At 42.5% G+C, this 27,610-nt stretch overlaps 1 protein-coding gene across 1 annotated transcript; it reads left to right on the top strand.

Annotated features, from left to right (window-relative positions):
• The first annotated feature begins 3,220 nt into the window (after positions 1-3,220).
• Positions 3,221-27,025, top strand: LOC138611146 (rap guanine nucleotide exchange factor 4-like). The gene is made up of 30 exons (XM_069684116.1): positions 3,221-3,301; positions 7,202-7,344; positions 8,862-8,950; positions 10,821-10,967; positions 14,925-14,997; positions 15,413-15,468; positions 17,298-17,404; positions 17,500-17,621; positions 18,057-18,240; positions 18,409-18,493; positions 19,024-19,084; positions 19,626-19,702; positions 20,216-20,362; positions 20,680-20,774; positions 20,881-20,966; positions 21,089-21,167; positions 22,220-22,370; positions 22,465-22,553; positions 22,647-22,674; positions 22,781-22,856; positions 22,941-23,087; positions 23,301-23,398; positions 23,674-23,799; positions 23,985-24,163; positions 24,273-24,363; positions 24,460-24,510; positions 25,430-25,517; positions 25,609-25,673; positions 25,787-25,841; positions 25,936-27,025. The coding sequence occupies exons 1-30, from the start codon at positions 3,234-3,236 to the stop codon at positions 26,061-26,063; spliced, it is 2,991 nt and encodes a 996-aa protein (XP_069540217.1). The 5' UTR covers positions 3,221-3,233; the 3' UTR covers positions 26,064-27,025.
• Positions 27,026-27,610: the final 585 nt, after the last annotated feature.

Below are 27,610 nucleotides of genomic sequence, written 5' to 3' on the forward strand. Positions count from 1 at the left end.
ATGAAGGTGTCTAAGAAGTTTGAGATACAGCAGTCATTTTCCTGCCTCCCTCCATCTTTACTTAAAATGTTCCTATTCCTCTTGTTCTTATCTGACCTGCCATTCATTCAGAGTAAATTACATCTTCTGTTCTCCCGCCTCCATTCTCTCTGTTACTCTCTCCCTGGTTTCACATAGTGAATGCATCGGACGTAAGTATTAGGCGATGCTGAGTGCTCAAAACCTTCCTGCTTCTCTTCCTCCCTCCCTTTCTTCCTTTGCTGCGGTGACTGCGGTCATCCATGTGACAGGCTGCATCTCTGCTGCTGCTGCTGCTGCCTCTCTCTCTTATCACAGGGGTTGAAACAAAACAAGTGAAACTAACGCTGCTCTGTTGATGTCTATACACGATTTCACGAGCAGCTTTCCTTCAAGGCCACAACGTCTTGCACTGATCTTTATTTAGGCACATCAGAGCCTCTGTATACTGAAGCTATGTTTATGAACAGCTTGTTTGTGCCTGATATAAACAACTTCATACCATCAACACTACTTCCTTTGTATCCCAAGATTTTCATCTTACCCAATCCTGTTTATCTTTATGATGCCCTGTTTAAGAGTATAACAAATATTGTGATACAGTGCCGGGTTATGTATCAATTTATATATATAACATACGCCACATATCTTGCATTTTGGTTATGTCTATTTGTTATTCTCAATTCTGCAGTCTTATTAACTGATACCATTTTCTTACCTAGTGAGATTGTCCCTGCCCTTTGATCATCATATCCACATTGGTACTCATCATATGGCATCATCTGTCCGTGTGAAAAGGGCTTCTTCAAGCAAGAAACAAAACCATCGCTACTTCCATCTTGTATCAGTGGTCGTGTCAAGGTTAACACTGCAGTCATGTAGCTTGATGTTTTTCCATTCATTGTATCATGATATCTCTGTATTGGACATCATGCATTAAGTTCCCTTTTATTTATTCATGATGTCAGATTGACCAGTCCGTACTTAATAATATTGAAGTTCATTTTGGTACACTATTTTGCTACTCTCTAAACAAGTTCTTCCTTATTTACAGGAAGTAAATTCCTTTCCTCATGTTGCATGCTTAATTTGCATTGCCTGCAATCCCACAATGCCTTGTAAGGTGACCTACATCCCATTGAAACTGAATAGGAACAGAGATTTCCTTACTCATTGGTGTTCCTGTATAAGGGCTCATCTTCAGAATGCAGGGATACTGGGCTTACTCTGTGGTGTGCACTGCCAAGCATTTCTACTTAAGTTGAATTTTGACCCCAAATAGCATTTCCAAGAATCCCCAGAGTTATGTAACACTAACCTTTGGTCCTACAATGGATGGATTACTGAACGAGCCAACAGACTGCCAATGGCCTCGACCAGAGCCTCTGCTTAAAGTGACTCTTGTATTTACAATTGTTGTTGAAAAGAGACTCAATATGACAAAAAGACGCGAAGAACTACAAAGAGATACTAACCAACTACAAAGAACTACAAAGAGATACAAGACAACTACAAAGAAATATAAACCAACTACAAAGATATAAGACAACTACAAAGAGACACAAAGGACTACAGAGAGACAACAGCTATAAGAGGACACAGAGGACCACAGAGACACAACTACAAAGAGACACAGGACTACAGAGACGCAACAACTACAAAGAGATACAATGGACTAGAAAGAGATACAAGACAACTACAGAGACACCTAACCATTACAATGAGACAGAGGACTACAGAGACACACCAACTACAAAGAGACACAACAACCACAAAGAGACACAAAGTACTACAAAGAGATCCAAGACAATTACAAAGAGACACAGAACTGCAAAGAGACACAACAGCTACAAAGGGACAGGACTACAAAGAGATACAACTACGAAGAGACACAAAGACATACAAGACAACTACAAAGAGACGGAGGACTACAGAGGCTACAAAGAGACACAAATGATTACAATGATATACAGTGACACATAACAACTACATAGGACTACAAATAGACAAATAACTACAAACTGAAACATAATAACTGCAAAGAGACACAGACACATAACAACTACAAAGAGACACAAATGACCACAAAGATATACATAGACACATAACAACTACACAGGACTACAATTAGAAAAATGACAACTACAAACTGACATAACAACTACAAAGAGACAGACACATAACTACAAAAAGACAGAGACACATAAAAACTACATAAGACTAGAAATAGACAAATAACATCTACAAAGAGACACAGGACTACAAGGAGACACACAACCCCTACATTGACATGCAAACTCACCACAAAGATAAGAAACAACAACAAACAGACACATAATGTCTATAAACAATGCAACTGCAACTTTTTAGATATATGAGGCATGAGAGGCATTTTACCTGTTGGTGCTTATGAGGCCCATTGAGAGACTCTGGGATACTAGGGTCCCATTTTAACACATTTGCAACATGCACACTTCAATTTGCGATACAAAGTAAAATCATTGCCTGTTTATTTGAGCATGAGCATGCCAGAGCCCTGTAGGACTGCAAATTTATCTGCAAATTGAGAGTCATTAAGGAAACTAGACATCGCCACCATTTACAATGGCAATGTCAGCACTGCTCGCAAATCACTTCTGTGTAACAAGCCCCCTGTTGAAAATGAATGTTGTAATTGTTCATGTCTAGTGTAGTACTCTGTAGCATCCTGGTTAGCTGTTTTGCTGGATGTTAGCACCTAGGCTAACCAGAATAACAGGCGGGCACAAGTGCTGCCCTGCACTCCACACCTCTGTGCACACCACTGGGCACTTAACCTAAATTGTACTTTTAATCATTATTTGGATTATAGGTGTTTAACTACATTCCCTGTACAATATATAACATGTTAATATACTCTATCTCGGGGTTTAATTGCCTCAGCAGTTTATTATTCCTCCAGGCATCACACTGCAGTGTATTATGTGTCCTGCTGTTGTTTGTGAGCCCTCCAGTTGCCCTCAAAAAGCCCATTAAGGCAGAGTGACAACACTCATCTGCATGCCATGATGAAGGCAGCATCAGCAGCATCATCAGCTTGTAGTTGTGTGAGGCAGCTGGAAGCGGAGGGGCGGGGAGGGGGCGCAGCCGGAGCTCACATTCATTAACGACCACCGACAAACCGGGAAGCCTCCTCCGGTAGCATCGCTGCGTTCACCGACACACGGCCGGGGAAGATGGTCGCGGTGCAGACGTCCCCCAACGCTTCTCCGTTGGCGGAGTGGATCTGCTGCCTGGATAAAAGGTGCGTGATTAAAACACACTGTACGTGACACTTCCACGCCGTGCATCCACACACAAGATATGACCGTGTTTTCTCTCATTCACCCGCGTCAACGTGATGAATTGCAACCGGCGATTGCTGCGTGTGTAGCGCGTGCAACAATAGCATGATACGCGGCGTTTTTAGCATATTATGCGTTACTATCTTTGTTAATATATATATTAAGTAGTGATTGTGAAGGCTGCAGGGCTTAACAAGACATCCTATTTATTAAAATATTTCTGCTGTGTGTGTGATCGGTCAAAAAGGCGTTGGTGGCTTCGAGGGGATGTCTCTGCACTGCATTGGCTGTTAGCTGGGTGATAAGACGCACATGGTTTATGTCTGTCAGCTTAAATCAAATAACATACATTTTTAAAATACTACCGAGGCTTGCATGCTAGTGGTTTCCTCGAAATGGTGATTACAGTTAGGTCAGTTCACTGTGTTTTTCATTATTGCCACAATGCTGTATGTAGTACTGGAGGCTATGTGTCTGGTTTGAATTAATGAACAGACAATTTATAGTGCTTTTATTCAGAACTCTTATCCTGATATCACAGAAGCTGCAGCATTAAAAAACAACCTTTAAATCCAAACTGTGTCCTTCCAGTTATCATTAAAAAGATCTGGTGCTGCATACAAACTACAGTGCCAAAAAAGCACAGCACCCCAGGGAGAGGGCTTAAATAAATAAACAAGATGAAGCAGCAGCCTTTAGGCTAATCACTGTGTATAATATAGCCTACCTCAAACAAACTATGCCTTATAAGACCTGCACCCCGCAGCTCAGACACCCACACATACTGTAAACACCTCACCGTGACACATCCTCATGTTACCATTGGCAACCTGAAGCTACCATCTTGTCTTCTCATCCTCACCTGTAATGAGACTGGATGCATGAGCTTAATGCGATGTGGTGTTATGTCTTGTTACTGATAAGGAGGCAGGGAGTATGGGAATAGTGGTTATTCTAGTATTTGATTCATATGCTGGTTATTTTCTGGGTGAACTGATAAAGTAAGTGAAAAATGCCCAATGTGACATCTTTAAATAGCTTTTTTTTTGTTGGACACACCCTAAGACACTAAATAAACTATCGCTAAAGACTAAAAAGCAGACAGTCACATTTAGGAAGCTGGAACCAATGTTTTTTTGCTTTTCTTCTAAAGGTTTGTGGAGTTATTTGAGTGTAATTTCTTGTTAACTCGATGTTAAATGTGCTGAAATGGATAAAACACAACATTGTGAGAGGGTCTTAATCCTTACTGGACTAAAATGTTGTCCAATCTAGTATCCAAAATCCACCAAACAGCGTTAAAATACTGCTAAAAATCCTGAAGGAGTAGTTGTGTGTCAGTGGGTGCAGCCCGGGTTGTAAGATCACACTGGACACGATCTTGTTATGGAGCACTCAGCCCTCCTCTGCTATGCACCTCCTTATTCAATCAATATCAAGCAGAGTGTGTGTGTGTGTGTGTGTGTGTGTGTGTGTGTGTTTGTGAGCTTTCATCTACAGTAACTGTTGATGTGAGTGAAGACGAGCGAGAGGCGGGGGGGGAGAGGGAGGGGGGGGGGAGGTAAAAGAGAGACAGAGGTTAAGATACGACTGTCTGTGATATATCTGTCCGAAGACATTTACTGCCGGTGAGTGTGAAGTGTGTGAGATTAGATGAGATTTGTTTTGTGCAGCGTTGCCTCGGGCCGGTCCACTCCGCACACACACAAAAACAGGTCCAGATGTCAGATGAAGTTTTAATAGGAGTTAAAATGTGACCAGTTTATGTACTTTTCAGACATGTGGGTCATTTTCCGTGAGTAATTTGATGAGTAACCGTTCAAGGAGGATTTGTAAAATGTGCTGCGTCATGCTGGTTTAATATTCAGTGTTTTTAACAGACAGTTAGTGGTGTTGATAAAGCTGTGTGTCCATGCGATTAAAGAGGCTGCATTAATCCGCCAGCCCGGGAAATCTGTTTGTGTTGAGGCTCGCTGACATTTTTGCTGGCTCCCAACTGATCAACCTACGATTTATTTGTCTGGAAACAGAGCTTTTTCCCAGATGGATGTTTTTACTGTAACAATCTGCAGAACCTTCTGGTGTCTCTCGAATTTCTTCTTCAGTGTGTCACGCTGGTCAATGCTTATGTGTGTGGTGCCATATTTAGTGGTTGAAAGCTGAGACGTGGACAGCGGAGGGGGAAGAGGAAGTGAAGGAAGAAAGAATAAAGGGGGTGGTGGAAGGAGAGTAAGGCAAGGTGAACATCTCTCAGGTCACATCCGTCTCACGCCAACCGGGGAGGCAGATTCTTGTGGACAGGCAGGGAGCGAGCAAAGCACGGGGGGGACAACAGGAGAGAAAAAAAACAGGCTTTAACCAGAGGATTATAACTGACAGATCTTAACAGTTTCACTGGAGACAGGTAGGTGAAGGGTGATGCTGGTTGTACCCATCCAACCCTGCAGAGTTAACCTCCCTGTCTCTCCCTGTTGCAGTATGTGGGAGCCCACCTGTCTAAACCATTAACCCAGCCTACACTGGGATATGACGCTCCGTCTGAGCACTGAGGGCTTATACGTAGGCAGTAGGATGATGGGAGGATGAGTCAGAGACAAAAAAGGGAGAACAAGACAGAGAGGGGAAGAAGAATTGTCTGTATTGGCCCTGAGCTCGTGGCAGATGTTGTGGGACTGGAGGGTGTGTTGCGCAATGCGACCCTTTAGGCAAAGTCTGTGTTTATCTGGGAGAACTGTGGTACAGGACAAACTAACACTGCTCAGGGGCACCGATATATATGTGTGTTTATCTTTGGATGTACATGTGCGTGTGGATATAAAGGGAGTCATCTCTGCCTGTGAGCCTGCAAAGCAGAAATAAAAGGATAATAAAGGGAGGATAGTGCGTGCGGGTGTGTTAATGGATAGACGAGACGTGAATGTGCCGGTAATGGAGAGGAGAAAATGGGTAGCTTAATGTAGAAGGGAGGTATTTGTTCCTTCCCATCTTGCCTATCTTGTTCCTAAAGGAGAAGCAGGCAAGGCTCGGGAGAGGAGAGAAATGGATGGAGATTAGAGAAATGTTTAGTGGAGGAGGCAGACAAAGAGGAGGGAGAGCTGGCAGCGAGGGAAGAGGAAGGAGCTGAAAGAGGAGAGGGGATAGACAGCCTCTCGTCTGTGGAGGAAAGGAGCATTAGCTATTCTGTGTGAACACACACACACACACACGTGGAAGGATGAGTCACTAGCAAATCAAAATAAATGAATGAAAGGGGATAACCGCAGTGTGTGTTACTCTGAGACGTTTTTTGGCTCTGTAGTTTTTCACCGCCACGCGGCCGAACAGATTGTTTAAGCTCTCGGATCAAACTTGTGTGTGTTCACGCGTCGATGTCCAACAAAGACGTGCATGCGTGTACGTGTGCGTGCTCAGATTTAAGCGCATTAGAAGTAGTAGCAATACCAATGAGATCTTACATCAACACGCTGTGGGGAGTCTGAGCCGAGAGAAGTAACGCCTGCAGCTCACCACTGTCATGAAGACACCAGGACGCACAATGAAGCAGCACACACAGTTACACGCACAAATGCATGGATAATACTTAAAACAAAGAGCTGCCTCTTGTTTTAAAGGACAATACCAGCAGGTCCCTTTTTTTGTTCATAAACTGCTAATTGCAATGTTAAACATTCCTGCCAACTACTTTTTCTTCCCCTCTTGAAGAAATGGATCGCTTTAAATAGATAATCCATCACAATCTCAATCATGCAGGTGATCATTTTGTTTCAAGTAGTTTTGCAGTTAATAGGCCAAAACAGTAGGAAAAAAATATGGATTTCTACCACCTAATATTGGATGTAATGATGATTCTTTCCCCGCAGGCCTGCAGAGCGCTCGGGAGAAGATGTGGACATCATCCTGACCAGACTGAGAGAGGTCAAAGCCTTCCAGAGGTTCCCGCCTCCACTCTTACTGCAGATCTGTGCCTGTGCCTTCTATGAGTGCCTGGAGAAAGGCATCACATGTATGTACATGTACACACACACAACATAACAATACAAATGGATTGTAAAATGCTACGGCTGTGACTTTGCTAGCGACAGAAGATGGTCCTCTGAGACTAGCTCACAGTAAAGCATCTGTAAACAGTGTAAGCAGCATGTTATCATATGACAGTCGTGCTGCAGAAGATCCCTCTGCTGTGTCTACAGACTGTTTGAAGTATGATGCATTGGAATGCAAAGTACTGTGATTATTTAAAATTCTGTGTACAAATCTCCCCACACACAAATTATGCAAGCTTTTTTTTTAACACTGCATTGGGATATGGACGTTTTCACATTTAATTCCTCTCCTGGTATTAGCTTCTGTGTAAAGCCACTTCAATCAGGAGACTTCGTCATGATTGAACAATTATTTATTTACGTTTGGAAAGATGAGAAATGTGCAAAGTCTTGTGCAAAGTCAAATGTGCAAGAAAGGGTAGTGAAGCCGACAGCAGGATAGAATACCCCCGATGGAGTCTAGACACTGGTGGTGGTGGTGCAGAAAGGATGCAGGATGAGCTGAGGAGCTTGACTTGGACACTGATGAGATGGATTGGAGGTGAACGAGGTGGAGGAGTGTCGCAATGATCCTGCAGAAGCGACAAACTGACAGCGGAGAGAGAACAGCCTTAAAATTTGACAGCAGCAGGATGATTGGTTCGACAGAAACATCTGGTTGGCTTAGTATTTAAAAGAGTAGACGCCCACAATCAGCTGACACCAGACAGGAAGGACAGAGAGGTGGGGGAGAGAGAGAACGTGACATGATGACTCAGTGAGTGTGAGTCTTCTTGCTTTAACTTACGCTGAGCTACATACAAATAACTGGTGCATTGTTGATTTTTTTTGGTGAAATTGATCTTTTTCCACTGCCCAAATTGAAGTCTTTAAATAGTTTTCTTTATATGTTCAATAGTCAGGTTGGGAATCACAGGTTAACTTATGATACGATACGTGGCCCAAGACAACGATAATATCACGATACAACAATTCTCGTTTATTGATATATTGCAGGACAATCATATAATAATACATCACGATTAACTGAAGAACACAAAATAGCCACTAAAAAGGTATGAACTTCATATTATTATTTATATTGGTATTAACAGTATTTATTTACTGGTAATTGTTGCACACGAGTCAGGCTGACAATATATTGCTGTATCGATGTTTTGTCCCACCCCTATTCAGTAGATATTTTTTACTCATATAAAGGAGAGAAAAGCTGTAAGCTGTAAGTAAATATCTGCTTAATTATATATATATATATTTACATTTTTTTTTAACAAAAATAGGGCTCAACTGAAAAAATGAAAAAAGCATTTAAAATGTTTTCTCTCCTGAAGCAGAACAGCAGCACAGTTATTTATACTAAATAGCATGCTTATGATATGACATAGGAGAATAGTGATATACATTATTATGAATTTATGACTCTGTTTTACTCTATTTTATTTTCGGCACACAGTTTAAAGTCTGTTTCTGTCTGCAGTGTTTCGACAGGGAGACATAGGCACCAGCTGGTACGCTGTCCTGTCGGGCTCTCTGGACGTCAAAGTGTCAGAAACTGCAAACCACCAGGTGAGATCAGCTCATGTAAACAAGTCGGACTGAAGCGTCACTCATTATAAGTTGCTTAGTTTCACTTGTGCTGCTGTGTGTCTGCTTTGTGTTCCCTGTTAATCATTTGACTCACAAATGAATGCATGAATAATGAATTGAATGTTGAATCATGGACACTGTGGGATTCATTCTTTAATTTGCTCTTTTATGACTTCCATTTGCCCGTTCCCTCTTGCACTATTTTTGCCATAACCTTCTCTGTCAAAATCCAGGCCGCTCTACAAGTGCTCCCCGTGTTAGAGAGCTGGCTTTGCACGACTCTCTCTTTAATAATGATATCTTTTAGTACGGTGCATTAGCTCATGTCTCCCTGCTGAAATATGTCTGCAAACAGGTCCAGTGAGAGCTGTGCTTTCTGCTCCTGTATACCCTTTATACCAGAGAAACAGGGTTATACTGTACATATAGAGGTAAATAATGGCATGTGGGAAAAGTGGGAGAGGAAGAGAGAGAGAGAGAGAGAGAGCGAGAGAGAGAGAGAGGATTTGTTCCCAGTAAAAGACTGGGATACAAAGCCCCTCCATTGTGAAATGTCCTTTTCATGTATGTAGCCCTAAAGAGCCAGTGGTGTCCTAGTTTCTGTGGCTATATTTGAAATGTCACTTTGGACAGCTGAAAAAGGTTTCCACAGCATGCCGAATATTTGTCTAAATAAGCGGACAGTGTGGGTATGTGTGTGTGTGCATGGGTATGTGCGTTTGCTTGCCTTCAGCGTGTCCAATTATATCCAGCACCTAGAGATATTTTCCTTTCAGGAGGCTCCGTTTACCAGTCCCTCATATATGAATTTATTTGCATTAATTACCATATATTAATCTGTCTGCTCTTCATGTCCATCTAATATAAAGCAAACATTCTGAAATAACTTTACTGATTCAGCAATTAGTGGATGGACAGGAAATGTAACAGCAACATTTTTGATAACATATTCGTCGTCTCTCTAATATTCTCTTGTTGGAGCCTACAATGGGCATGAGAGCATCAGAACTGGACCACGGAGCAATGGTGAAAAAGAAAAGAAAAAAAAGAAGGTGGCCTGGTCTGATGCAGCATGTTTTCTTTGGGTGCGTGTACGTCGCTTACCTGGGGAAGACATGACACCAGGATGCACTGAGGGAAGAAGGCAAGTCGGCGAAGGCAGTGTGATGCTTTGGACAATGTTCTGCTGGGAAACCTTGGGTCCTGCCATTCATGTGGATGTTACTTTGACACGTACCACCTACCTAAACATTGTTGCAGACCAAGTATATCCCTTCATGGAAACGGTATTCCCTAATGGCAGTGGCCTCTTTCAGCAGGATAATGCGCCCTGCCACATTACAAGCATGGTTCAGGAATGGTTTGAGGAACACGACAACGAGTTCAAGGTGTTGACTTGGCCTCCTAATTCCCCAGATCTCAATCCAATCGAGCATCTGTGGGATGTGCTGGACAAACAAGTCTGATCCTAGGTGGCCCCACCTCGCAAATTACAGGACTTATCTGCTGCTAACGTCTTGGTGCCAGATACCTCAGCACACCTTCACAGGTCTAGTGGAGTCCGTGCCTCGACGGGTCAGGGCTGTTTTGGTGGCAAAAGAGGGTCCCACACAATATTAGGCAGGTGGTCATAATGTTATGGCTGATCAGTGTGTTTGCATGATCATATAAAGATTATGAAAATGAAGGTTAGTTGCAGCGCAGGCAGAGTCACAGGTCAGAGTCAGTAGTTAGCAACAACCAGTGTAACCGACCATTACCACTGTGTGTTAGGACTCATTTTAGCTTATTTATCCTTTACATTGATTACAAGCAGAGGTTTAAACTAATACATTGTGTTTATGCGCAGGATGCCGTCACCATCTGCACTCTGGGGATCGGGACAGCGTTCGGAGAGTCCATCCTGGACAACACACCACGCCACGCTACCATTGTCAGCCGAGAGACCAGCGAGCTGCTCCGGATCGAGCAGAGGGAGTTCAAGAGCCTCTGGGAGGTGAGAGACAAAGATTGGATTGTACTGAGCGTATCAGCAGGTCTGTGCTTGAACTTCATGATTCAGCATAATCTTTGTCTTGGTAGCGTACCTTAAGGGTTCCATCTTGAAAAAAGTTTCCCTTTAGTAGTGAGACTGCAATTTTCGGGCGACCTTTCATTGTAATAGTGCCTTTAACCACAAGAGGGCTGTCCACCATAACAGTGTCTTCTGCTCTACCAATTAGATACATGCCTCAGGTCACAGTGGACAAGAAGCTGAAAAGGGCATGAAGAGAGAGAGGAGTGTGTATGCGTAATAGAGGCTTGTGTGTTGTGCTTTGTGGCTTGTGCAGCATTAACACTATAAGGGATGTATATCAAAGGTTATATTCTGTGTGTTATATGCTTTGTGGAGGCAGTGCGGTTTGACAAAGTGATAAGTACAGGGCCCTGTTGGCTACTCGTTTATTGTCTGACTCAGTTGCACATTTAATCATATATTAGTCTCTGTGTGCTCAGGTGGTTAAAGACGTAGTTAAACTCTGACTGAAGGAAAAAGCACAGGTGTAACTGATCATCTTAACGATGTCATTTATATAACTGTAGTAATTAACATCATTACTCACACCTGTGCTTTTCCTGCTGCGACATTTCAAAATAAAAGGTGGAAATGGCCTTTGTATACAGTAAAAGGAAGAAAGCATAAGTAGCTGTTTTTTCCGAAGAATTTAAAATGCATTTATTTTTTAGCATATGTCTCAAGTGTTGTATACTAAACAAACAGTATTATATGAAATTGGTTGCAGTAGATGCACATGCAATAACACTGCAGACAGATGCTGCAGCAATGGTCTCTATTTGCTTATACATGAAAAGGTCACGCACTGCAGGCATTACAGTAGGAGGGTATGGATATTTATGGTATATAGAGACACTTCCATCCATAACACATCACAGTCTAGCACCCCAATGAGGGGGAAAAGCCAATAATACTGTACTATTGACTGACTTAGATGACTCATGTCCAGCATATAAGCACTCACTTTCAGCAGATATTTGAATATTGCAAACAGACGCTGTATCTAGAAGAATCAGCACTCGTGGTTTTGGCCTGCACACTGGCATCCCTCAAGTGGGTGTCATTGTAGTAGGTGCCTCTCAGCGGGCCTCCTTGTGGAGGTTACCCTCTACATTCGCTAATCCTCGCAGAGCAGTGGATCACTTTACGGGAGCTTTACATTCAGCCTATAAAGACTGTTGTTCAGTCCAGATATCTTACTTTGTGTCAAATCTAATAGGCCCAGTTTTCTTTAGGATTTTTAGGGCTATTGTAGATTAATTCAGTTTTTCACATTCGTGTTGTTGCTTTCTTTTTTTTAATAGCTGTTATTGGACATTTTCTAGTTTTCTAATTGCAAAGTAATCGTTCAGTCAGACCCAAATGCTTGCAGAAGATTTCATCACAACCCCCAGATACAGCTGAAGGACCCTCGCTTAGATGCACTATTAGTTCTAAATGCAGCCGGGGAATTACAGGGAAACTCCTGGTTCACAAATCAAAGCCTTTTTACACATCTTGGGGAGTAGTTCTACGTATATGAAACAAGTGTTATAAAGCCTTTAAGGCGCCGAAGGGAGCAGCATGTAGCAAGTATTTTAAATGGCCTCAAGTGATGTCACTGGAGTCGGCATTGCCTGGGCTGAAGATGAGACATTTCAAAATAGAACAAACTTGGGGTGTGGAGGTTGCCAGTCTGTACCCCAATGCTCTGCTTGAGGCTAACAGCTTTAAGCTACTGTATATTATCAGAAACACAGGCTTCAATGTTGACAGACAGAGAGAATGAATTGAATACAAAAGATGCATCAGTTTTGATGCTTTTAAAAATACATCTTGAGTGTGACAAAGTTAAAGGAGTGCCAAGCTAAATCACTTGTCCCTCACTGATGAAGGAAAGTGTAATAGCCGCTCTGATGAATGACAGTGGATAGATGTCGACCCAGATTTTCAGTGTATAAAATATTAATTGAATCTTGCAGCATTTTGCACATTATTAAGGTTGGGGTTACGAATGTTTGGGTCTCTTTTACATGACCAACAGTTTTGTTATGAATCAAAATTTGATGTGACTGTGAGCTCTGTTTCTCCTGTCGTCAAGCCCTCCACGTGTGAAAGATTAGTCTAAAAATAAAAGCTATTTTCAGGCTTTTCTCCTCTCCGAATTAGTTTAAAGATAATAATTGTTGTGATTTATAAGAAGATAACGACCTCTCAGAGTTTTTATGATTAGATGAACTGAAACGTGATATTCCCATTTTTGACACGGGAACATATAAAAGCGAGATAAGACAATAATTGGTTATTAAAGCGTGTGTGTCCTATTATCGGGCTTGTAGTGTGTTCGTTTGTTGTCTTAAGTGCTCTCTCCCTCTCTGCCGTCTATTTTTGGACACTAGAAATAAAGCAGAAAACATAGCCTCAGGTTGTCCTCTTTTAAATCTTATTCAGCTCATAGTAAAAGGATCTTTGTGTTTTCATGTTTGCGTGTGCGTGCGTGGACTCACTTGAGGACATGTGCTCGTTTGTGGCGAGGACTAGAAAGCTGCGGGATGAATGCAGTCATGTGTTTGATGAAAGGATGAAAGACAAAAGCGCGGCTACATAATTCGAACAGGAAGTGAAAGTGGGATAAATAAACAGCAGATATTAAACATACAGTTTATAGAACAGCACATGATTGGCTGGCTTGCACTCTTGGAGGCTGGTATTGTGAGTCTTTTTCTTTTTTATTCCTCCGTCCTTTTTACCTGCTCCACATCTCTCTTGCCCACTTCCTCTCTCCTTTATGCGCCGTGTTGTGTCTTTTGCCAGCCTCCTTCCTATCCTCCCTCCCTCTCCATCCTCACCCTCACTACTCCTTTCTTTCCCTTCTTTGCTTCCTTTCTCTCTCTCTCTCTCTCTCTCCTCCTCCACTGGAGTAGCTCAGTCGTACAGATCACTGTGGTAACCTGGGAGAGAAAGTGGTTTGGTTCTTGGCAGCGGGAGAGGGGGAGCGAGAGACTGAGAGAGAGACACTGGGGCGACTGTGTGTGAGAGAGAGAGGGAGAGAGAGAGAGAGAGAGAGGGAGGGAGAGAAAAGAAAGAAAGAAAGGATGAGAGCAGCTTGTTTAGAGCAGGATGCTATCCGGTGGCTTGTGTGTGAGTTGTAAAGGAGCAGAGGGCAGCTCTCTGGGGTTTCAGTCCCTCCAGCATTAGAGCAGCTGAGTGTGTTACCTCAGGTGAGTCCGACTCTGACTGTATTGTGTGTAGTGAGCATGTTGGCTAAATACCGTTTCACTTTTGCTTTGTATTTACTTTTTACTCCAAGAAATTGTTTTATAATGTTTGTCCTGGTTGTGTGTGTGCGTAAGAAAGACATTGACATCAGGGCGTTTGAGTCTTTAGGTCAAACAGATGCTCTCTCTGTCTCTCCCTCCTTTACTGTGTGTGTGTGTGTGTGTGTGTGTGTGTGTGTGCGTGTGTTCCTTGTAGTGCTCAGAAGGCAGAGGTTGCTTGGTAATGACCTTGCAGACGAGTATTGGCACATGCAGGCTCATAAGGACCGGCTGTGTGTGTCTTTGCTATAGAAATGCAAACACAGTTTGTTTTTGTGAACAGCTGTAAGAGCAGCATCTGTGCACATTTAGCAGCTCCTCTCATTAACCCTGATTCAAACGCTGCTGTGAGTGTGCGTGCGCGCATGTGTGTGTGTGCGTTATATAATGTTAGTTGTTCTGCATGTAAATGATCCCAGTTGTACAAAGGGCTTTGTTTTGAGGGGCACTTGCAGTGTGTGTGTGTGTAAGAGAGAGAAGAAAGTGTAATGTGATTCAGTGTTCAATAGATGAAGTTGTCTTATGAATGTGTTGTCATAGCCGAAGTGTTAATGTGAAGATTGACATCAGTTGTGATGCGTGTTTGTGTTTTGTCTTGTAGAAGTATCGTCAGAGCTTGGCTGGACTGTTGGCCCCTCCTTATGGAGCTATGGAGAGTGGATCCAACAATGACAGTGAGTAGACGCACACACACACACACACACACACACGCACACACACACGAATGAAAGAAACACTATAAATGTTAGTAATGGGGGAAAAGTAGTGGACCTCGTGTTTAGTTGCATATAAAAAAAATAAAAATAGTCATGTAGCATTTGAAGCTAAGGTCAGATAATGAATCCGCATAAGAATAATTTAATATATTAATTATTACAACTTCAAAAGGAAGAACAGGCCCTTCATTTTTATTTATTCCTACTGATCTAATAAAGAATATGTTGCTTCCTTTTCAAGTTGTTTTTCTTTTTTAATCTTGTGCAGTGAAGAATTTTCCCCTCTAGCATCAAACACAATGAATAATTTGTATGTTGCTGTTTTTGAGAATGAGATGATTCTATCTTATAAAACCCTTTAATTCCTCCTCAGGACTCACAGACAAAGACAACATGAACTCAGACTCTGCAAACAAAGCTCACAACAAGGTAAATACTCGCTCCGGCTCGCTGCTTGTCTGTCTTGGATTTGTAGAGGAAGTGGGAAAAAAAAAACGTTCAGCATGGCAACTTGATCCCTTGAATAACCTCTGCCAACACGTTTCGGAGAGCGGTGCCCTTCCTCCAGCACACAAAGCATGAATGAACACAAACTCACAACCAGCACACTGTGACCCAGGCAGCCTCCCTTTGTCTTTGATTCCTCTTCTCCCAAACACTCGTGTCAGAAGATCTGCGGGACAGGTGATGGGAGAAATTAGCAAAGGTGTTAATTTTAGTCTCATATGTAAACAAAACATGCTGTTGTTTTTATTTAAAATCTAAAGGCTCTCTATAGCTATCCCCGACTCTTTTACTGATGGTTCACAGTGTTTATTAAGTAGTCCCTTTTGTCTGTTAACAGAGTGAACACACCGTACTTCCTTAGAATAACTATAATCATGAATTTCACTATTTATTTAACCATGAATTCACAGTTCAACTCAAAGAGGGCTGCATGTAAACATAATTAAATTAAATTTGAAATAAGTCACAGTTTTTAACCCAAATAAACATGAGATGCATTTACAACTTTCTATTTAAAGCACATTTTGTCCCATATAGATTAAAGATTTCATTTTAATAAGTCTCTATCACCATCAAAGCGACCGTCAGCGAGGAAAATCAAGAGTTACAACTGTGACAAAGGGAGCCGACCATAGATGTCTGGTTGTCTGGGACGTATGAGCTCCGATTGCCTTTTATTGCCATTAGGTGCCGCCAAAGAGAGCGAAACGGAGATCTTCGAGATTAGTACTTTAAACTTAAGAAAACTATGAAGAGAGTTTATGAATTGCATCATTATTAGGCTGCTTATTAAAGGAAATAATTACATACCTTGTGCTCTTATCAATCAGTAGCTGATTAATAAGAAGTGCCGTTTTTATTTAATACCTAGCAAGACACGCATACCGTGTCTACCGTTCTCCTTACCGCTAAAACCTTTTCAAAATAAAAACATCAGTGTTTTTAATGTAACTAAGAGGAAATGTATACAAAGCCTTGTGAAACGTACCTTCAACAACAAATTATTTAGGTCATTTACATTCTCAATTATCAGAGTAGTGAAGTAGTGAAGAGGAGTTAATAGTAAGCTCTACCACAGTGCGTCCTTTCATGTTTGTCACTGACTCAGAACGCCAGAATGAATCCTGAAGGTGTGTGTGCTCTGACAAGAGACAGTGATGACTCACAGCTGTGATGCTCTGTAGTTATGCTAATGCTAACTAATGCATGCAAATACAAGAAAGGTCCCATCTGCCCAATTAGCATGCCAGCCTTTGTTGTTTTCATATGCAGCTGTGTGTGTGGTGGTGTGTGTACACATCTGCCCTTCTCCTCTTTTCGTAAGGTGCAGGTGTGCTCTGTGTAGGATGTGTTTGCTTGTATCCACCGTGTGTTTTTTGATCCTATTTTAGCGCTATGGGTGCTGTGCTGTTTGTTTTTCATTTGCAATGCACTCATTCACATACATCATTTCAAGGTGTCAACCAAACTAAATACGATGAATGCATTTAATTTGCCCATTAGATTATGCTTCTTAATCTGGGTTACTTTACCACAGGACTAATTTTCAAGTGAATTTATGGTGTAAATACTGCAGCACGTTTGCTCATGTTAAGGATTTGACTGATGTAAGCATTTTCTTTTTCCTGTCTTCAAAATATGGTCTCAGATTATTTTTCTCTCCCATTTATCAGTTTAAGCATTGCAGCTGAGTCAGTGCAGGTGTTGCAGATGTTCACAGCTAACACCTGGTGTCCCTGTGTGCTCTGCAGGTTCCTTCAGAGAAGCTGCAGAGAGCGGGGAAGGTTCTCCGCAACGCCATCCTGTCCAGAGCCCCGCACATGATACGTGACAGGAAGTACCACCTCAAGACATACAGGTAAGAGTGTTTGTGTGCTTGCATTAAACACAGCATGCCACTACTTAAGATGAAAATCCAGGTATTACATTTCTGTGTGTGTTTTTTTTCTGCAGACAATGCTGTGTAGGCACAGAGCTGGTGGACTGGTTGGTGCTGCAGAGCGCCTGTGTTCTCACACGGTCCCATGCTGTTGGGATGTGGCAGGCGCTACTGGAAGAAGGAGGGCTCAACCATGGTAACTAAAGCTTTTTAGAGTGTATTCTGTTTACTTCTATTCAATGCAAAGCACAGATATAATAACATACTATAGTCAGTTATCGAACCTCAGTTGAAAGAAGTTTATATGATGTTAAATGTATAAATTAGGATTTAGTGATTTTAAAATGAGGTTAAGTTTAATGTAGATTTTTAGTCTCTAAGTGTTTCTGTTTGATCCTTTTTGAATCTGAACATCAATCAGTGAAAGTGTTTAAATTTAATAAGAACATTTGACGCAAGAACATTAAAAATAGATTTAACCCTGATCTTAAATTCATGCACTTCAAAGATAAAGTCTGAAGCTATATTCTGATTGAAGAAAACAACTGTGCTGAAAATGATCAAGCAAGTGTAGTAAGTGTGTGTTTTTTTAAAATGTGAACACCATTTGTTCTGCTCGTCGGCTCCTCAGTGGACCAGGAGCTCGGCTTCCAGGACAAGTACCTGTTCTACCGCTTTCTGGACGATGAGGAGGAGGACACGCCGTTGCCTAGCGAGGAGGAGAAGAGGGAGAGTGAGGAAGAGCTGCCGGAAACCATCCTCTTCCTCGCTCAGATCGGCCCTGACGCACTGCTGCGCATGATCCTCAGGAAATCGTCAGTAACAAACAACACGTCACCCATTATTTTATACATGACTTTAAGCACAGTTTTATGATTAGGATGTGTCATTACTAATTTAAATGCACCGTCATAGATGGTGATCTGTGTGCGTGATATCCTGGCGCTGACTTCATTGTGACTAACCTCTGTGTGTGTCTGCAGGCCCGGTCAGAGGACAGGCGACGACCTAGAGATCATCTATGATGAGCTGCTTCACATCAAGGCCTTAGCTCACCTCTCCAACACCGTGAGTCACACGGTCCACTCCTCTCTTAAAGGGACAGTGCAGGTTTTTTTTATTAGAGGCGTTAATTCATTGGAGCCACTTACAACGGCCCTTTTAGGTAACATTCAGAAATGATGTCGGCATGTCTCTCAGCATAATGGCACAGTTATGCACTAATAGGCCCTGTGCAAGCAGACATCTACAAACAGAATCATGTGTAATCTAATCAGGTAGATTAAATTGTATTAGATGCATTGGTATTATAACATTATGAAATGTCACATGAATCACATTCCAGGAGATGAAAGCGGTTCTTGAGGTTTTATTATCATTTCTCTCCATTAAGCTTTTCACAAAGTATAATAACATTATACAGAGACAGACATTTCAGCACATGGAGCCAAACTCTCAGCATGTGCTGTCGTGACCAGCTGTAAGGACTCCCAGTTCATTTTAAATAATAAAAAAAAAGCTGACACATGCTTTTATTCACTGTTCTCTCACACATTTCTGCAGCACAGCTAAACCCAGCAGTGTGTTCTGGTTTACAGGTGAAGAGGGAACTGGCGAGCGTTGTGATCTTCGAGTCGCATGCAAAAGCTGGAACTGTGTGTGAGTCTTCACTTTGCCCACTCTTTGTGTACTTAGTTTACAGCAGGGTTCAAAGTCTGACTCCGCGGGCCCCTCCTCAGACAAGATTGCACCCCCCCCATCTACTCCCCAAGGATGTAAACACACAGTTAGTTACTGCAGTTAGTTTTTGGCTCCAGTCTGAGTCCTGATTTTGCTATATTTGTGCACATTTTGGCTTCATGGAATATTTAAAAGTGTGCAGAATTATCTTTTAGCAGATCCTGTCTGCGCTGTAGCCATGCATGTCCAGACAACTACAAAGAAGGACTGTCTCTGATGTGTGATTTCTGAACAGATTTATGGACATTCATTTGTGCTGAATGCTGATCTTCAGGAAGCGTGACATCACACTGATTCTTAAATCATATCTGTGTGTTCAGTTTGAGTTATAACTCAAAGACGCGTACGAGCTTAGGCTCGCAGTTTGGCATGCATCGCGATTTAAAGACTCTGATGCACAGAATATGTGTGTTAGTCATAAATGTGTGGGTAATATGCTTTTGTCCTCTTTATCTTCCAGTGTTCAACCAAGGAGAGGAGGGAACGTCATGGTACATCATCCAGAAGGGCTCCGTCAATGTGGTTATCTACGGCAAGGTGAGTCATCCACCTACATACTTAGGTGTCTTTGTTTGACACATGAGCGTTCATCTGTGTGTGATGGGTTGAAATGTGCAGCTAATCGTGTCTGTGTGAGGAGACCAGCAGTGTGTTCCCTGTGGGGCTGGGAATCACCAGCAGAGGAGTTTGGCAAACTCTGCTCAGCTCGCTGTGACTCATCACTATGATTAAAGGGCTTAGGGGATTGTAGGCATGCACTATTTCACACTACACACTGATTTACAACCATTGTACAGGCTGAGATACTCTTCATGCCCATGTGCTTGCAGACACATCGATCCCACATGTACACACAAACACACGCACACACACACAAACACAAACACACACAGACAAGTAGAAATTAGTCATCTTAATCCTGAGGGGTCCTGTTTTGTCTGATACCTCCTCAGGGCTTAGGCTGACTAATAGACTGTGTTTGTGTCTGAGCTTGTTTATATCTTAGAGGGTGTTTGTTTGTTTACGTGTGTATTCATGCGTGTGCCTTAGGGTGTGGTGTGTACGCTCCACGAGGGGGATGACTTTGGGAAGTTGGCCCTGGTTACAGATTCACCTCGTGCCGCCTCCATCGTCCTGAGGGAGGACAACTGCCACTTCCTGCGCGTCGACAAGGAGGACTTCAACAGGATACTCAGGGTGCGCAGGGGAGATGGGCGTTTATCCTGTGATGGGAAACAAGTGTAGTCACACCAGCATCAAATCACTACCATTGGTTCACACTGAAACAAATACTGTTATTAGATACGTATGTTGACAAAGTCACAGCTAAGTCAAGAGGAAGATGCATTTCATTAAACACTGTCTGAATAATTCATCATCATGCATTTGATGCTGCTTGACTATAGCGTTTGTCTCCCTCCTCTGGCAGAGGAGCTGCACTACATGAAAAAGTCACATTTTTGCATCCAACATAGAAAGATGTTACTTATTCTATACATATGTGGTGTTTTTAGGATGTGGAAGCCAACACGGTGCGTTTGAAAGAGCACGAACAAGCTGTGCTGGTGTTAGAAAAGAGCCCTCGTGCCTCCACCCTGGGAAGCATCAAGTACGTGCGAACAGTCTCTCATACACACTCACACGTGTGCAGTAGAATATGAATCTCATTGTGCTCGGCTTGTATGTTCTCTAAAATTCTTTCTTGCCTGTTGCAGGTACACTGTTATTTCAGGAACGCCAGAGAAGATTCTGGAGCACTTCCTGGAGACAATGAGGATGGACATACATCACAGTGAACCAGGTAGCCTGAGTGAGAAAAATAATGCAACATTAATTGGCTATTAGGTCTACATTTTGCTTAATTATTAATGGTCATTACCTTTTGTCTCCAATGATTTTCTCTGTTCCCTCCTCCCCTTGCAGACCCAGCAGTGGATGATTTTGTCCTCATGCACTGTGTCTTCATGCCCAACAGCCAGCTGTGCCCTCTGCTCATGGCACAATATCCTTTTCTGGCTCTATAAACCTTATTTTCTTTTTTTAATGAACACATTCTCGCTGGGTTTACATGCACGCTTTTTTGTCATTCTGATTGAAATCATTCCGACTTGTACACATTCAGTTGGTGCGTTTTTTATCAGTTCAAGATGGAGATCTATCGTCGGTTCAGCGCAGTAGTTGCCGTCGTTGTGTTGCTGTTAAGCAAGCAACAGCGTGACACTACCGTATGCTTACTGTTGCTGGCAGCAATGGAGAGCTTATTACTGCCCCTGCCTCCTCCTAAGACCAGAAATCACTGCATGAAGGTTCGCAGCAAAGATTGCTAGGAGGGAGTTGTGCTGGTGGAATTTGCCGATCCTGAATGGAAGCAAAACTTTCAGATGACGTTGTGAAACGTACATCACCACGCCTTTACGTTAAGACGGAGGGCATGCGCTGAAGAATGCAGTCAGGACGGAATCGGGTCAAATCGTTTACAAGGTACAATTTTTCATCTGATCAGTTTATGAAAATCAAACCACCCGTCTGCATCCGATTTAAATTTCAATCGGTTTGGGTTTTTAATCTGATCGAGGTGTTTATATTGAGCATTTTTTAAATCAATTTGGACTGATTATAATCAGACTATTTGGCTCCATGTAAACCCAGTTAGTGTCTGTGATACCCTCCTGTAAGGTAGGCAGTCTTATACATGTGTACCTGTAGCCAGTGTGTTATGTCGACAGTCCCACTGTGTCTGAGTGTGCCTATTGTATGCCGCATACCTTCACAGTGCTAATGACAGCATTTTGATTGAGGTGATGGAAGTGCAGAAGCAGCAGTTGACCGTCCTGAGTTAATGAACTGAGCGCACACATCCTTTACACCACAGTAACAAGCTGTAATCCCATCTTAGAAGGGTTTCTCTTTTTGTCTTATTCTGTAGGGACGTCTCTTTGGTATAACCTGGGAATGTACACCAAAGGCCTCTGGCAGTCATCTAGAATTCATAGAACAGTAGCTGGGTATATCAGATATGTCTGTCTACGTCTTTGTCTTTAACCTCGTGCGCACCTACCATGCGGCATCTCCCCCCGGCTCTGAGCAGGAGAGGTTGGAGTACGCAATCAACAGTAAGAGAAGGGCCCTTATTCTTGCCCTGCGCTGGGCCAACACACACACATACCTGCTACAAGAGGAGCCTGCTGCAATCTCTTTTCTTGAGGTGAGCAAAAGCAATCTTTCATCTTTCAGAACACGACAACACAAACAGAGTATATCCTCGGTATGAGAGTGGGTCTTTCTTTTTATCTCTGCAGGAATTGTACGGGAGTTTATCAAATGATTCTCGGATGTTGAGAGCTTTGAAAGACTTGGTTCCTGACCTGGAGAAAGTCGTCAAGTTACAGTACGTTCACCAGCTCCTTCACATCAAACTTTCACTCTGATGTTTTATGTGTCAGCTATGTTTATTGTACAATTTTCTTTTTACACTTTGCAGCTCTGAAGAAGCCAAAGCCACAAAAAAGGTACATGCAGTCTTTTATTCTATGAAATGTAGTCGTGCATTTAACATGATAGCTGCATCATATCTGTGTGGAAGCTGACGACACAGCGTCTTGTGTAATTCAACAGAAAACCCTCATACGACAGTTCAGCAACGGAGAGGAACGGCTGCAGAAGAAACAGCCCATTAGGAATCAAGATGACAGTAAGTCATAGTGTGTTTTCTTCAGATCCAAAATCACCCTGCAACTGTTCTTATTTCAGATTTAATTTTTGTATGTGTATCCAGTCCTACTGAAGGTGTACTGCAGCGATCACACATACTCTACCATCCGGGTCTCTGTGGCATCGACGGGCAGAGAAGTGATCAGCGCTGTGGCCGACAAACTCGGCACTGCTGATGAGCTCCTGTTGGTCCATTTCAGCTCTGCTGGTGGTAAGAATAACGATCGATTTATACATGTAAGAGCGGATCACAACAACATTTACTACAGACGGATTATCAGCAGTGTCAACTGCTTTTTGCCCTGGATAAACTGATTTCTGTCACTTGGGTGTAAAATGTGTGCTGTGTATGCAAGAAGAAGGATTTAGAGTTTGCAAAGTGAACATGGCTTTAGATGGTGAAGGGAACTGATTTTTGTTACAGAAAAACTAATTCTGAAGCCCAATGACGTGTCCGTGTTTTCAACCGTGAGCATCAATGGAAGATTATTCGCCTGTCCTCGAGATCAGCTCAATAGTATGGTGAGAGATTAAGGTTTCCTCTTTTTGCACACAACGTTTGTAATGTGTTTACAGTAATGACAAACATGCATTCTTTGCTGTGGGTCGTATAATAGTGATGCGTTATGGCAGTATAAAAATTGACAGTACTAAAGGAAAGCACAGTAAACTGATTTATGGGAATTAGCGTCACTATTACAAAAGATTTTTGTCGCATGTCGTTGTTTGTTTGAGGCAAGTTTGTGTGTTTTGTTGTGTTCTTCTGAATTGTGTATATTTGCATGCGCATGCCTCAGACTCCTCTTCCAGACCAGGAGGGTCCCACTGCAGGCTCCATGTCAACTTTTGAGCTGATGAGCTCTAAGGACCTCGCTTACCAAATGACCATGTTCGACTGGGAGCTCTTCAGCTGTGTGCACGAGGTATCACACACACACACACACACACACACACACGCACACACTGAAAACCAACAGTAGTAGAAGACTGCAACATTGTACTTGTGCTTGTTACAGACCAGAGAGTTAGAATGAGGGGATACTGCATCATTGTTCATAACCCTGCTGGAGTAATGCATCTTACTGCGTCTCCCCCCTCCTCTCCCCAGCACGAGCTGCTCTACCACACGTTCGGCCGGCAGAGCTTCAGGAGAACCACGGCCAACCTGGACCTGTTTCTGCGCAGGTTCAACCAGGTCCAGCTGTGGGTGGTCACTGAGGTCTGCCTGTGCGGACAGCTCAGCAAGAGAGTCCAGCTGCTCAAGAAGTTCATCAAGATAGCAGCACAGTGAGTCGGACCTGTCACACACCACATGCACAAGCTGGTTTGGAAAAAGCGTCTTTCGATGATTTCAGTGCATGCACTTTATGTCCTGTTTACTTTACTTTATCTACAGCTGTCGAGAGTTTAAGAACCTGAATTCCTTCTTTGCCATCATAATGGGGATGAGCAACCCTGCTGTGAGCAGACTGAGCCAGACATGGGAGGTAAAATGTTATCTCTAACTAATGTATGTAATAATGTGTCCAGACCTCAAGTCTTTTCCTTGTTAAAACACTACATTGAAATCTTCTTCCCTGCAGAAACTCCCCACCAAGTTTAAGAAGTTCTATGCCGAGTTTGAGAGTATGATGGTGAGTTGAATGAAAGATCCTTTACCTCACTGTATTGGGGTGGGAGCAGACAGATAATGAATACATTTATATAAATATCTAAAAGCCTGGGCAAATAAAACCGACAATACCAATGACTGTATATATAGATGGACAACACGTCTCCATCTGCTCTCATTGTCTGAAATTGATGCTAAAATACCCCCCGTGACAGGTGCTGCCATCTTGCGCTAGTGATGTCATTTGGAGCCAGAGTTAGGCAGTAGCGATCGGCGGGTGGAGCCGCTGTAGCCACTTAAGCTAACCAAAACACACACTTAAATTACCGACAAAAACGGCAAAGATCCTGCACGTCGGCGTGTTTAACAGCTGAACAGCTTCTTGTGTTGGTCTGAAGCAGACGTTCCCAGATATGAAAACTTCAATGACTGTAGTGATTATTTTAGTTAGATTTCCTCTCGCCGTTGTCCCCTACTCTGCTTATCTGGAAGTGATCGGCTGCAGGAGCCGTACTTGTCAACAGAGCTGTCAATCATCCTTTTTACAGCATCAAATAACTAATTAAAAATAACCTTGCCAGTAAAATGAACACTTGGACGTAAATCAGCATGATAAGAACTAACTATAATGACAGAAACCATGTTTGAGAAAAATGTGTTTGACGTGTATTTTGATTTTATAGTTTGACTCATGTCCCATCTGTTAACATGGAGGAGGCGGGCTTTATGACCTATACTGCAGCCAGTCAGCAGGGGGTGATAGAGAGGTTTGGCTTCTCTTTTAGGGAGCTGTCATGTCGTCCATCTTTTTATACAGTCTATGGAAAATACCTGCATAGCCTGAACACAAGGGATAAATAAGAAAATGTTTTTTGCCATTTGGATGAGCTGAGTTCTAAATATGTTAAAAATCATCGACACTGTTTATATGTTGGTTTCAGGACCCATCAAGAAACCATCGCTCTTACCGACTCACTGTCACCAAACTGGAACCGCCAATCATCCCCTTCATGCCCCTCCTTCTCAAAGGTATGTCATGTCTCTCTCACAAATACCCCCATCAGTGTTCTCACATGGTCTTAAACTCTGGGAGGATTTAATTTAATTCATTTCATTACAGATATGACATTTACACATGAGGGCAACAAGACCTTTATTGACAACATGGTCAATTTTGAGAAAATGGTGAGTTTCTGTGAACAATGAAAATACAAACTATTCGTTTTAGGAAAGTTTTTTATGTATTACCCTGTTGTTTACTCAAGATGTTTCTGAAGAGTCTCTCCTCTTCTCTCCAGCGTATTATAGCGAACACAATTCGCCAAGTGAGGCACTGTAGAAGCCAACCATTCAGTAAGTCTGAGCACTAATCAAAAAGCCTTTATCCAGTAGCTTTACACAAATATTTCCAATCACATCTGTTTTTTTTTTTCTCTTACCGTGTCAGATCCGGACATATGCCAACCCAACAAAAACCAAGCGGAGGTCCGGGGTTACGTCAGGAAGCTCTGCGTGGTCGACAACCAGAGGGCGCTGACGCAGCTCTCCTACAGGATGGAGCCTCGACGGACATGAGCTCCAGATCTTCCACCGCCATCGCCTTCTCTGTGACGTTAGCATAAAAAAAAAACAACACACACACATTACCTGGATAAAATATCTCAACACAGCTGGTTGTTCAGTAGCAAATCACAACACTCAATGACTTTAGCACTATCATGGACTCTTACGGATCAAGGACTTAAACTGTGCCATTAAAAGCCTCTTCCTCCTGGACAGACAGTGTTCAGATGCTCTCTTGTCGCTGTGTCTCAGCCCCCACCCCGACTGAGGGCTTTAACCGTACTAGTTGTTACTGTTTGGGGCCTGTTGGATAGAACTGTAATGTATAGAACTTGAATGAAAATCCTGCATGACTGAACTTCATAGGCTCTGTGTTCTATACAGTGGATTTCTATCGGAGTGTCCTGTAATGTTGTGCTACCCCAGACGAGCCCTAGTTTACAAACATTACTGTACCTGCCTGTAAAGAGAACCGTGCTCTCCTGATGGTCTTACTCATAGCCGGGAAAAACATCGAACCCTAGTAGCCTAGACTCTTCATTATCCCTGTTGAATATACAGATAAAGTACTTATTTACTTCATCTACATACTGTATATCCAAGGCCGCCTTTAGGTAAATATATGTGTCTTTAACTAGTGAGACACTTCAAACTACTAAACAGAGTATTAGCTCGATGAAAGTCCTAATAGTATTGAAAAAGTGCCGCAGCATTGCGTCCTAAACAATATGAATAATTCTAGATGATGATGTTGCTTGGTTTGATCTGCTCTGAGGTCACTTTTATAATCAAATTGTCCTTTGATTTGGAAGCACTGATCGCAGACGTGCAGTCTAAAGGCAACTTCTATTCAGAGAGGACATCTTCTCGTCTCTACCGGTCGTGATCAGTCTGTGTAATTTTTATTTTTATATCCGTGGGTGTAGATTTTTTGAGTGTTCTTGACAAGTGTCATTAAATTTCATTTGATCTCAGGAGCTTTTGATGTGACGATGTGTCGAGAACTGCTGTGAGGCTGGCTTCCCGTAGAGCGGCCTGTAACTGTACTGTATGTGTGGTCTGCCTTGTAAATAAAAATAGCTAATTTAACAGTGAAAATGCTTTGAGGACATTCTTCAAACTGTTTTTGTCCCACAAGAGAGTTTCACCGAAGATAGCGCTGCTGCTAAAATCCAGAGAAATGAAACTGCTTAAAAAGCCTGCTGTCAAAACTTTACTTTGTCTCTCAATTTTTTTGTATTTCCTGACCAAAGTTTTCCTGAGAGAGGGAGAGATGTTTCAGAGAAGTTGTATGTTGTCTTCCCCTTGAACATAAACACAGTAAAGACTGGCTCCAAAGAGCGCTCCTCGGCTTGTGGAAACAGCTGTCAAATGTCATCTGTCGCTCTGGAGGTAGCTGTGAGAAGTCTGAGAATAACAGTAAAGTTACTGTGCGAGGAGGTTTTCCTTTTTTTGTACAAAGCCTGCTTTACAAGAGAGGTATTAAAAGATATGGACATTTAGTGGGCAGGAAACATAACCATGTAACAGTAACAAGGGCGATATGTAGGAGTATACAG

This window comes from Semicossyphus pulcher, unplaced genomic scaffold (genome assembly GCF_022749685.1).
Source record: "Semicossyphus pulcher isolate SPU_LCO1_2020_fin unplaced genomic scaffold, fSemPul1.0.p SCAF_7, whole genome shotgun sequence".
NCBI lineage: Eukaryota > Metazoa > Chordata > Actinopteri > Labriformes > Labridae > Semicossyphus > Semicossyphus pulcher.